Source organism: Oryctolagus cuniculus, chromosome X (assembly GCF_964237555.1).
Source record: "Oryctolagus cuniculus chromosome X, mOryCun1.1, whole genome shotgun sequence".
Lineage (NCBI taxonomy): Eukaryota > Metazoa > Chordata > Mammalia > Lagomorpha > Leporidae > Oryctolagus > Oryctolagus cuniculus.
This window is the reverse complement of record NC_091453.1, coordinates 24,868,611-24,880,204: the sequence shown is the minus strand read 5'-3', so window position 1 is coordinate 24,880,204 and position 11,594 is coordinate 24,868,611. Positions and strand designations below refer to the sequence as shown.

General features: G+C 46.0%; 1 protein-coding gene across 1 annotated transcript; it reads right to left on the bottom strand.

Annotated features, from left to right (window-relative positions):
- Positions 1-8,773: 8,773 nt before the first annotated feature.
- Positions 8,774-11,098, bottom strand: MID1IP1 (MID1 interacting protein 1). The gene is made up of 2 exons (XM_002719839.5): positions 10,811-11,098; positions 8,774-10,538 (listed from the first exon to the last, which is right to left on the bottom strand). Exon 2 carries the CDS (start codon positions 10,265-10,267, stop codon positions 9,713-9,715), a length of 555 nt encoding a protein of 184 aa, XP_002719885.1. The 5' UTR covers positions 10,268-10,538; positions 10,811-11,098; the 3' UTR covers positions 8,774-9,712.
- Between the last annotated feature and the right edge of the window lie 496 nt (positions 11,099-11,594).

Here is an 11,594-nt window from a genome sequence, read left to right as displayed (position 1 = left end):
TTGGCTCATGAACCTTTCTTCCGTATACACAACCAGCAATGGTAAATGAAGTCTTTTTCATGCTGATCATTCTTCTGCCTCCTACTTCCAATCTTTACAAGACCTTTGCAATTACACTGGGCCCATGCAGGTGATCCAGGAGGATTTCCTCATCTGAAGGCCAGGTGATTAGCAACATGAAATTCCAACTGCAACACTAACATGCAAGGTAACATATTCACCGGCTCCAGTGTATTTGTCCAGGGGTGGGGATCAGGGGTAGGGGAAATGTTAGTATTCTGCTGACCATGCTAATTTTTAACAGGACTACAAAATGTTACTTACAGAATCTCTCTCTCTTGGGGCTGGTGCTGTGGCGCAGTGGGTTAACGCCCCTGCCTGAAACGTCAGCATCCCATATGGGCGCCGGTTCTAGTCCCAGCTGCTCCTCTTCTGATCCAGCTCTCTGCTATGGCCTGGGGAAGCAGTAGAAGATGGCCCAAGTCCTTGGGCTCCTGCATCCAGGTGGGAGAACTGGAGGAACCTCCTGGCTCCTGGCTTTGGATCGGCGCAGCTCCGGCCATTGTGGCCAATTTGGGGAGTGAACAATCGGATGGAAGACCTCTCTCTCTCTCTGGCTCTCCTCTCTCTGCATAACTCTGAGTTTCAAATAAATAAATAAATCTTTAAAAAATCTCTCTCATCGTTCATCACTTCTAATCCTTTTAGTCTCCATATCAGCCACCAGATGGATATTTCAAATGTTCTAGCTTTATTCCAAAGTGCGACTCAAGTAAATGTGATAACACAGGCCCTGCTCCATAGATTCCTTTCTACTTTGCATTGTTTCCCTTTCTTCTACAATATCCTGACGTTTGGAGAAAGGCCTCTGTTCCAGTTATTGCTGTGTAAGAAATCACTTAGGGACTTAAAATAATAAAAGTATTTTGCACACAATTCTACATTTTGGGCAGGACTCAACAGGGACAGCTTCTTTCTACTCCACTTGGCATCAGATGGGGTGGGTTCAAAGGCTGGGAGCTAGAATCATTTGGTAATTCTCTCAGTTTTGGCAGTGAATGGTGGCTATGCACTGGGGCCCACAGTGGTGTTGTCAACTGGACCACCCACCCGTGACCTCTCGATGTGGCTTGGGATTCCTCTCAGCATGGCAACTGGGTTCCAAGGGCCAGCATCTCAAGAGAGGCCCTTGTATCTCATACAAGAGAAAGCAATATCACCTTTTATGACATGGCCTTAGAAGTGCCAGCCACATTCATTTTGACAAGGTAGCCCCAAAACCTCATCTAAATTCAAGGGGAGAATCAGAGCTTCTCGTTTGTTGATGCAAGATTGCAAGGTTGTGGAAATATACATGGGGGAAGAAATAAGTTTGCAGCAATGTTTAACAAATACCATTGGTTGGGGCCGGCACCATGGCTCACTTGGTTAATCCTCCGCCTGCGGCGCTGACATCCCATATGGGCGCTGGGTTCTAGTCCTGGTTGCTCCTCTTCCAGTCCAGGTCTCTGCTGTGGCCCAGGAAGGCAGTGGAGGATGGCCCAAGTGCTTGGGCTTCTGCACCCGCATGGGAGACCAGGAGGAAGCATCTGGCTCCTGGCTTCGGATCGGCATAGTTCCAGCTGTAGTGGCCATTTGGGGGGTCTCTTTCTCTCACTGTCTAACTCTATCTGCCAAAAATAATAATAAAAACTATTTTTTAAAAAAGAAAGAAATACAATTGGCCATAGTTTCTCGGCCACTTTTCCATTTTTCTCTTTGTTTTTAAGCTTCTCCTTTCTTCCATTCTATTTGTCTCTTTTCCACAATTGTACCTCCCATTGATATCCTTTCATCTCCCCTCCCTTCTAGTTCAAGATCACGCCAACCCCAAGTTGACAAATGATAGTTTCTTATGGTAATGGAAAAAGACTCTAGCATGCCCAAAATAGGAGCTCTTCACGGTTGGAATCAGGGACTATTCAACCATTTGGAACTCACAAAAATGGCAATTTCATATGCTCTAAGTTAATATTTGCTGCCTGTCTAGTCAGAGAAAACCATACCACAGCCTTGCGCTCAGAAGAAAATGATTTCTCCCCACACCTCAGGTTTCCAGTGGGTGGGAGTGTCCTGAAACAGGTTGTACCTTTCTCAGACTCCGTCCTCACGCCACAGAAGGCGGAGGACATCGGGTACATTCAGAAAGACTAACTTAGGCAGGCTTGCCTTAGCAGCTCCCTTGTTCCACATAGGGCAAACCCACTGGCGGGCAAATGCGGCTGTTTTCCAAGAGTCCTCCCAGACTCCAATATCAGGATGAATCATCTGAATTTTTGGCACTTTCCCCCACAAACATTCAAGCTATGAAGGAAGTGTCAACCAGTGCTTATTACAACAGAAACAAAATTATCCGGCTGAAGCAAGCATGGGTTAGGAGCCTCAGTGTCAATTACCTGCAGTAAAACACAACACCCTCCTTGGAATGACTAACCCAACGACACTAACTACAGTCCTTGCGTTCTACACATACTTCGGCTGCTCAGGAACATATATGTGCTCTTTCACAATGTGCGTGTTTCACTTATTTAAAAGAAAAGGCAGGGCTTGTGATTAACACAGCACTGAGAGCAACCGGAAAACTTTAAATACCTTGATCAGACCCACAATCTGGTACTTTCATTTTCATTTTTCCTTGACTACCAAACAGGAAATCTCCTCAATTAGACGTCTTCTAAGAAGGAAAAAAAGAAGGCAAGGCCATTATCCAAGGACACAACAAGTTGTGTCAGGTATTCCAACATGGCGGAAGTGTAGTCAGATTTTAATTGGCCTTAGTAAGCTCACCCACAAGCTACAACATTCTTTACCTCAGCAGTATGGTATTCAAAAATGGAAAAAAAAAAAAAAAAACCTACAAAGGTCGGTTTTGCCTTGGAAAACATCAAATGAATCCTGTTCCAGTTTCATCCTGTTAACTGAATGCTCCTTAATAAAAGTGAACGTCAACACCAGTAAGATTAATATTGAAACATAAAAGAAATTCTGGAAAATGCTCCACCCCCAACATCATTTACTGAGCTAAGTTAAAATAAAGAACTCGGCTCAAAGTTTTGCTAGCATTTCCCTAGTGTTCTTATCTATTGAGTTCAAAACCACTTTCTCTAGATGGTTCAAGGTCAGACAATTGCCGTTTATAATCTTTTTCTTATCTAAGCTAAGCGATACAAACTTTCTCTAAGCCAGACTCTCACCAGTTTGGTATTATTCGACTTGAGCACACTAGCAGGTACGTTTTAAAATGTTCAAGGTAAAGGTTGCTGAAGGACTAAAAGGAAGTAGTGAAATATAGGAAAAAGTAGGGGAAGGCGCACAAAAATGTTCCTCCTAAAAATAAAAGCACCAAAACAGGAAGAACTAAAGTTGTGGTTTTCATGGACCCTGTTTAGACAGATGCACAACTATTTTGTTTTCTGCTTGAACTTGACCAAGACTTTTGGCATTAAAAAGAAAGCAACTAACTCAATTTTTAAAAAGGAACGGAAAAATATTTGGAAGTGGGATCTGCAGGGTTTTATGGAAGATGCATCCATTTGAGTCTAGACTAACTGCCTTTCTTAGAACTGCCGCCATTCAAGCGAGTGTCTGGAGAAACTCTGTGTGTAGATGTGCTTTTCCTTTTCCTTAAACAACATTTCATTCGTTAAATACAATTCTTTAATGGCGCAAAGAGACTCCTAAAGAATGTAGGAAATAGAAAAGATATGGAATTCTCATTTCTCAAAACCAGAAGAGACCTTAAAGAGTTCAACTGCTTTCACTCCTTAGCTCCTTTGCGTTGGCTTCAAACGCTTTGTTCATGCTGAAACCCAGGAAGGCAAGACAACGGAACAAATGGGGACCCCTCCAGCCTACACTCCACCCCCCTTATCTTCTTACCCGAATTCCATCTTCCACCACACAAGGCCTTGCTTGCACATACATGTATAGTCCAGTCTGCCTGGTCAAGCCCTGTCCAGAGCTCTCCCACCCTGCTTCAGGCCTATGTTAAGGGGCCCAGCACAAACCCAGGACAGATGCCAATGAAATCCATGGAATGGGTTCTGGATCATCTGGACAGGGAATTCTTGGAGTACCCAAAGTACCCAGAGGATAGTATAGAAGTAGAGGCACAAGCTATGGTCTTTCCCTTGGCTCTGAGGACTTCTTGCTCCATGAGGTGTGACAAAGCCTTAGGATAGAGTGGGAGCATTCTACAATCAGGATTCAGGGCAGAAGTCCTGGATTCATGAATCAAAGTATGGCACTGCCTTCCAAATATAGAAAAGGTTGTTGGTAGAAAACTATTATCATGTCTATTACCTATCAGAAAGTTCTACCGAGCTCTAAATAAACTAACTAGAGGGCAAGTCAAGTGTTTGGAGAAACTCAAGAACCGTCTTTAAAATTCCCTAAGTAAGAGCAGGTGTTTGACTCAGTAGTTAAGCCACCAGTTAGGACAGCCATGTCCCACTTGGCACTACCTAGATTTGATTCCCACCTCCTGATTCCAACTTCTTGTTAATGGAGACCCTGGGAGGCAGTGGTGATGGTTCAAGTAGCTGGGTTCTGGTTCCACATGTAGGAGACCTGAATTGCATTCCTGACTCTCAGCTTCAGCCTGATCTAACCCTGGCTATTGTTGGCATTTGAGAAGTGAGCCAAAATATGAGAGACAGAGAGAGAGAGAGAGACAGAGAGAGAGAGAGAGACAGAGAGAGAGAGAGAGGATGAATCTGCTCCTCTCTGCCTATCAACTAAATAAATACTTTAAAAAAAAATTCCCAGAGCTATTTTTAAAAGTAGACATGACCATAAAAGAAAATCCTAAATAAATTTCACTTTAAATTATCTTGGTAATTAAAGTAAATTAGCCTCATGAGAAACTACATGAAGTTTTGAGTTTTGTTTTTTTTTTTAAGCAAGCGGAGCTGGATTTATTGAACACACTGTGAGTAAGCCCGAACAAGCAGGTCAGAGGAGGCGCTAACCACTACTGCCTACATAAAGTTTTAAACTTAAAGAAGACTAGGAATTACTTTTAAGAGACCAATCCAATATTCCACAAGTGAGAAGTTTTCAAGAGTTTCCAATCAAACTTATTTTTTGTTAGCTGCTCCCAGAAAATCACTTCTACCACTTTTAATGCATCCCTTCTGTCATTGTTTTCCCCAAAACACTTCCAAGTAAATCACAAAAGATGTAATTACTGGTAAAAGTTTCTTAGATGTCCCATCAAAAAATAAACTCCTTTTTGTAAAAGAAAAAAAAGGTACATGATGCAAGATGTGAAATCTCCATCTACTGGACTGTGTCTAATTTTCAAACATCTGAGAAAGCACTGGCAAGGTAGAATAATGAAAGACTTGATTTTTGTTTACCAACTAAAAATAAGAGAAAATGATGAGCCACATGGAAATGACAGTAACTTTCCCTTTTAAGAACTTCTCAACAGTAGACTAGTTTTCAAATTCATCCAAAGAATAAACATCCCAGTTGCCATGACATATGCTAACAAATTGGATTCAAGTTCAGAGAAAGAGTAAATTAGGCCAGACCATGAATGAACATTGTGTAAATGTAAAACATGAAAATCCCAAAACGAGCAAAACAGAAAATTGTTTATAGAAGCAAAACCAGACTTTCTCAAGATTTGATGTAAGGTTTTGATGTAGAAAATTCTTTTTTTTTTAAGATTTATTTTTTTTGAAAGGCAGAGTGACATAGGGAAACGGGGAGAGAGACAGAGAGAGAGAGAGAGAGAGAGAGAGAGAATATTGATCTTCCATCCATTGGTTCACTCCCCAAATGGCCACAACAACTGGGACTGCACCAGGCCAAAGCCAGGAGCCAGGAACTCCATTTGGGACTCCCACATGGGTGACAGAGATCCGATTATTTGAGCCTTCTTTGATGCTTTCCCAGGTGCATTAGCAGGGAGCAGAACTGGAAGTAGAGTAGCTAGGACTGGGATGTCGGTGTCACAGGCAGCTGCTTAACCAGCTGTGCCACAACACAGGCTCCTGATGTAGAAAATTCTTTAAAAATGTAAATATATGGAGAGTAATTAATTCCAGCCTATGCTGTTCCTTTCTGCCTACTTCATGTCTGTGCCTTCCCTTCAGTCTTGAACTGTCATCTAGGAGCTCTTGAGGGAGGTATCACATAATGGACTGTGCATGAATTTCAAAAATTCTTAGCACTAAAATACACTTATCTTTTAACTCCATTTCCATGAACTGTTTGAATTACAATTTTCAAATTTAGGAAGACTTTCTAAAAATCTGAAGTCACTTATTACTTTACCTCAGACATTAAGTAAAACTAAGAAACTTGAGAAATTTTAACAAGTGGATCTTATTGGGAGATTTGCCTTTTTTTTATAAACTGCTCTTGAATAAAATAGTAGTTATTACTAGTACAATAGTGCTTATTGGGCCTGGGAAATCATCGGTTCATATAGGATCCAATGCTGAAGGCAGACATTTGATGCAGTGTTTTAAGACACTGTTTAGGGTGCCTGCATCCCATATCAGAGTGGCAGGGTATGAGGCAAAGTCATACTTCTGACACCAGTTTCCTACTGATGTAAACCATGGGAGGCAGGGGGTGATGGTTCAAGTGCTTGGGTCCCTGCTACCCACAAGAGAGACCAAAATGGAGTCCTTGGTTCCTGGCTTTGGCCTTGGTCAAGTCCCAGCTGTTGCAGGCATGTAGGGAGTAGACCAGTGGATGGAAGATCTCTCTCAGTCTGTCTTTATCTCTGACTCTCTGCATTTCAAATAAATGAAAATAATTTTTTAAAAAATCTATTATTACTTTAAAGTGAATATTATTCTCATAGATCAGAATCACTATGTAAAAACAATGTTATGTGAAGTAATATTTTCAAAAATAAAGTTGATAATGGTAATCATTTAGTTTAGTTTTGTTGTCTATATCTATTTTTCTATATTCAATAAACCATGAGAACAAGGCACAATTAACATCTCAGAAAGTTCTTGCCATCACTTGATCAAATTGAGTTTTTGCTTCTCAAACATTGAGAAATGAAATAGCTACCTGTTGCTTCATATATGTAACTGAATTACATGTTTCTTTAATATGGACATATTGTCCTAGGCTGCATATATTACCGAAGAAATATGGGCATAGGTGGAAATTGAGGTATAGGCCAACATTTACAGTAAAAGAAACCATTATGGCACTTAAGTAGTGTCAAGAGCAAGTTCTGGGGCCAGAACTGTGGTGTAGCCAATCGCTTGGGCCCCTGAACCCACATGGGAAACCTGGAAAAAGATCCTGGCTCCTGGCTCCAGCCTGGTCCAGCACTGCTTGTTGTGGCCATCTGGGGAGTGAACCAACCAATGGAAGATCTCTCCCTCTCTCTCTCTCTCTCTCTCTCTCTCATTCTGTAATTCTGACTTTCAAAATAAATAAATAAATCTTTTAAAAAAGAAACTTCTAAGTGCCACTCTATATATCATCTCATTTAATTCTCCCTGCGACTGTGATGTAAGCATCGTGGTTATTATTATGTCTGATTGCAAATGAGAAAAGAGGCTTGGAGAGTTAAATACACACAATTTAAGCACACAATCTTCTGTCTCCAAAGTCTATTTCTTTCTACCATGTGGCTTCAGGGAGTTCTTTTAATTTTTTGCTGTACTTTGATATTTTAAAGGGGACATAAAACAAGAGACTCTGCACTTACATTTGGTGCTGTCCAGCTTATCTTTACATATTAATGATTAACTTTCTCTGGCACTGGCAGGCACCCCAGTCTTGATACTTCCCTCTTTTTTTCACTGCTGGTAAAAGCTGATAAGAGTTGAGCAGCTCCTTCTCATGCTACACACACACACACACACACACACACACACGTGTGCTCGCAGAAAAATTAAACTTCAAACTTACATGCTTTATAAATTCAAGCCCTTTGAGCTTACAGAATATTTCATGACTTTACGATTGAAAACTGAAGTTGATCTGACATTGATTCCCCCAAGACAATGAAATACAGAAGATATAGAGAAATGATTTCACCTGTCCCACCATCCCTGTATAGCACTGAGATGGCATATGGCAGCATTCCCTAGGGCCCCGTAGCAGCCTCCATCAGACGTGCCGTCCAATACTGCTGACTGGTTCACTGAAAAACTGGAAGTGTTACTGGATACGATCCAACAAAACTTAGCACTCACTTGGGGATTAGAGAAAAAGGTCATGGCTCATGTTCCGATGCATTTAAGTGCCCCCCAAAATCCACATAAAAATTGGTAAATAAAGATCTGCAAGATGTGCACACAAGTAGTAGTAGTAGTAGGGGCCTCTTTCCAAACTTTTACTTCTCAGTAGCCCCCCCAAATAAAATATTGGCCTTTAATAGCAGTCTTCACACCTCAAAGCATTTTGTCTTCTTAAAACATTCAAATTGCTAATTGATAGCTCCAATAAGCTAGGTAAACTTGTTGAAAGTGCATATTTGTACTTTTCCAAACACTTTGAATATTAATGAACTTTTTGTTGAGATGTGTATAGTCCAGTCTTGGTACTGAATTAGCAAATCTTGCCAGTAGCTGCTTTTCAAACAAAACTAAATACCCACAGAGATGAATAGCCACCACCTTGAAACACTGGAGAGAAAAATAAAATTTGCCTTTGCTAAAAAAAAAAAAAAGGAAGTCACTTATATTTATTTTTATTTAGGATCTAACCCTTTTGTTGGCAGATTAAAGAGCAACAAACGCTGGTCTAGATTAGTTAACACATTTGGGTTTTTTATTTTTGTGAATATAGTCTACATCTGGATTAAAAAAAGTTTTAAATAAAATTAAGACATATAACAACAGAGGAACCCTTCATCATCCTATGCACAACACGTGTAGAATGTCAGTTGGTTCCATTTTGGATAAATCCACTTTCTCATAATAATGTTATTTTATTTTCACTGGCAGAGTGGCAAGCTTCGTACAAGCTGGCACCCTGCCAGCTTACAACACACTGGGGTGGGGGAGGGGTGGGGTGAAGGGGATGGGGGTGAGGGTGCCACAGGACTACTGTACAGTGTAACAGAGAATCATTAATAAAGTAGTACCGGTTACCGACAGACAGTGCTGTTTGTGCGCTTATCACAATGGAATCGCGGAAGTTTCAGAGCAAGGAGATTTGAAATACTTAAGACAGGGCCACTGTTACAAAAAGAAATAGTGCAAACAGGAAAACTGATGCAATCCTAGCAACGCCAAGGCCTCCACTGGCCCAACCACAGCGCGGCGGGAGGCTGCCCGCCCCGCCTTCCCCACCACCCAGCTCTGGGCTGCACTCCCAAGTGTGGCAACCCAGTGCCGCGCCCTGGCATGGCCCCTTCCCAGGCCCTTTTCCTCCGGAAAGAACAGACAAGAAACCCCAGGAAAGGCACAGGCTGAATCCGGACCTTCAGCCCAATCCCATTCCCACCAACAGAGAACACAGACACCCGCGGGGTGGGGGTGGGGGCTTAAGTCCCCCCTCTTCCGCTGCCACTATCTTCTCCTCCTCCACACAGCCCAGCCGCGCCCTCTGCACGTACGCAGCCCCCCAACTTTGCAGTCTGCTCTTCGTGCCACACAGCCGAGAAGAAAAGAGCTTTGAGGAAAGAGAGAAGGTGAGAGGTGGGACCGGAGAGGGCGCTGGGCAGCCGCAGGCACCCTCCTCAGTGGCTCCAGTTGCTGAAGCCAATCTCCTGCTTGTATCTGTTGGTGAGGATGTTGGCTTTGCGCGTGAGTTTGGACAGCACAGTGTGCAGCCCGCGCAGGTGGTAGTGGAACTGCTGCTCCAGGTCTTCCTCGCCGGCGTCCGCGCTCTCCAAGTGGCTCAGGTCCACCAGGATGTCTTTGGACTTCCAGGCGCTGCCCTCCTCGCTCCCCGCAGCCGGCGGCGGCGGCTGATGGAGGACTCCCCACTCGATGTCGTTGCGGATGGACTTGAGCAGCACGTAGTGGCTGTACATGTCCCGGGAGGGCGCAAAAAAGCTGCCGTTGGCGCTGCCCGGGCTGGGGGCCGGGGGCGTGCCCTCCTCCAGGCAGCCGCCGCTGCCGCCTACCTCCACGCCAACGTCGTCATCTAGCCCAGGCTCCGCCAGGGGCACGTCGCGCAGCAAGCTGGGCACCATCACCGTCTGGTCCATGTTGTTCACGGCGCCGATGAAGCGATTCATGGCGTTGAAGAGCGAGTGCTTCTGGTTGTAGGTGTCGCAGATTTGCATCATGGTGGCCGCGCTCGGGGTCGAAGCTCCGGGACTCAGAGGCACCAGGATGCTCGGCCGGGGAGAGGGGGTGCACGCCTTCAGGCACTCTCCAAGGCCTGCGCCGGGGGCCTGGCTGCAGCCGGAGCGGCGGGATTCCCGGCTCCTCCTCCGCACTCTCCTACTCTCCTCTCTATTCGCAGCCCGGCGGTGCGGGCTGCGCGGCTTCTCTGGGCTTTGGCGTACGGAAGCTCGTGATGGCGGTGGGTGGTCGGTGAGACGGGCCCTGACCTGGCTAGGAGACCGGAACGAAAAAGAAAAAAAAAAAAAAGATTATTCACAGGGCTAGGGTGCCTGGCGCCCCCTGACTGTGCACACCTCCCTCCCTGGCTACTATTCGCCCGGGACGGCGCCTGGGTGGCTCCGCGAGGCCGGGTGGTCCCACCTCCTGGCCTGCCAAGGGCCACAGAGAAAAGGCAAGGGTGCCTCCCCCTCCCTTCTCCCCCAGAAAAGCCCGAACTCTAACAACGCAGCTGGCCGCGGCAGTGATGGGGCGGGAGCACCCACCTCTTCTTGAGTCTGTTGGTTCCTTGCTCCTTTGACAGCTCAGTGTTTCCGCTGCCAGCTGTCGCTGCCCAAGGGCGCTGCTACGGTCAGTGGCCGGACTGTAACTGCAGGCGGTGGTGGCTGCGTCGGCCCCCTACCCATCCCAGGTGCTCAATTTATAGTCCGGGAAAAGGTGTCGCCTGTGCTCAGGGCCACCCCCGGTGTCTCCTCCTCCCGCCTCCCCCAGCAGCGCCGAGATAAAAGGCCGGAGCCCGGATGACCGCAAGTAACACTCGCCCGGCGCTTTCTACCGCGGGGGCGGGGCGTGCCGGGCCAGCTCCGCCTCTCGCCTGATACCAGGGCTGAGGGAGGGCGGCGAGGCAGGGCAGGGCAGGGCAGGGCAGGGCAGGGCAGAGGAGGGATGCAGCAGCCGCACCCCGCCCGCGCCAAGCCCTGGGCAGGCCGGCTGGGGGAGGGCCAGGCGCTGCGCGGCTCAAGAAGGCGCCAGTGTCCCGACTGGCAAGAGGGCTGGCTGGCGCGCGGGGGTTGGGCGAGCCTTCTGCACGCTCCCCGGATGGGATAACCAGAACGCACGTGCCCGGGTTGCAAAGTGAGCCCCTCAGCCCCGCGGCTCGCCAGTGCCCCGGGCCGGAAAACTGCAACCCCGGTTTATTATTAGCCCTCGGGGACGAGAGACCGGCAGCAACCCAGCCGCAATTGCATCCCGGGACTCTTACGTAAGAAGGATGGTAAGAAGGGTGGCCGGACATGCTGGGTGCACGTGGACAGACAATGCTCCTGCGGT

What these genes read in the sequence shown, in the direction of transcription:
- MID1IP1 (XM_002719839.5), bottom strand. Translation starts at nt 10,267, where the DNA reads ATGATGCAAATCTGCGACACCTACAACCAGAAGCACTCGCTCTTCAAC.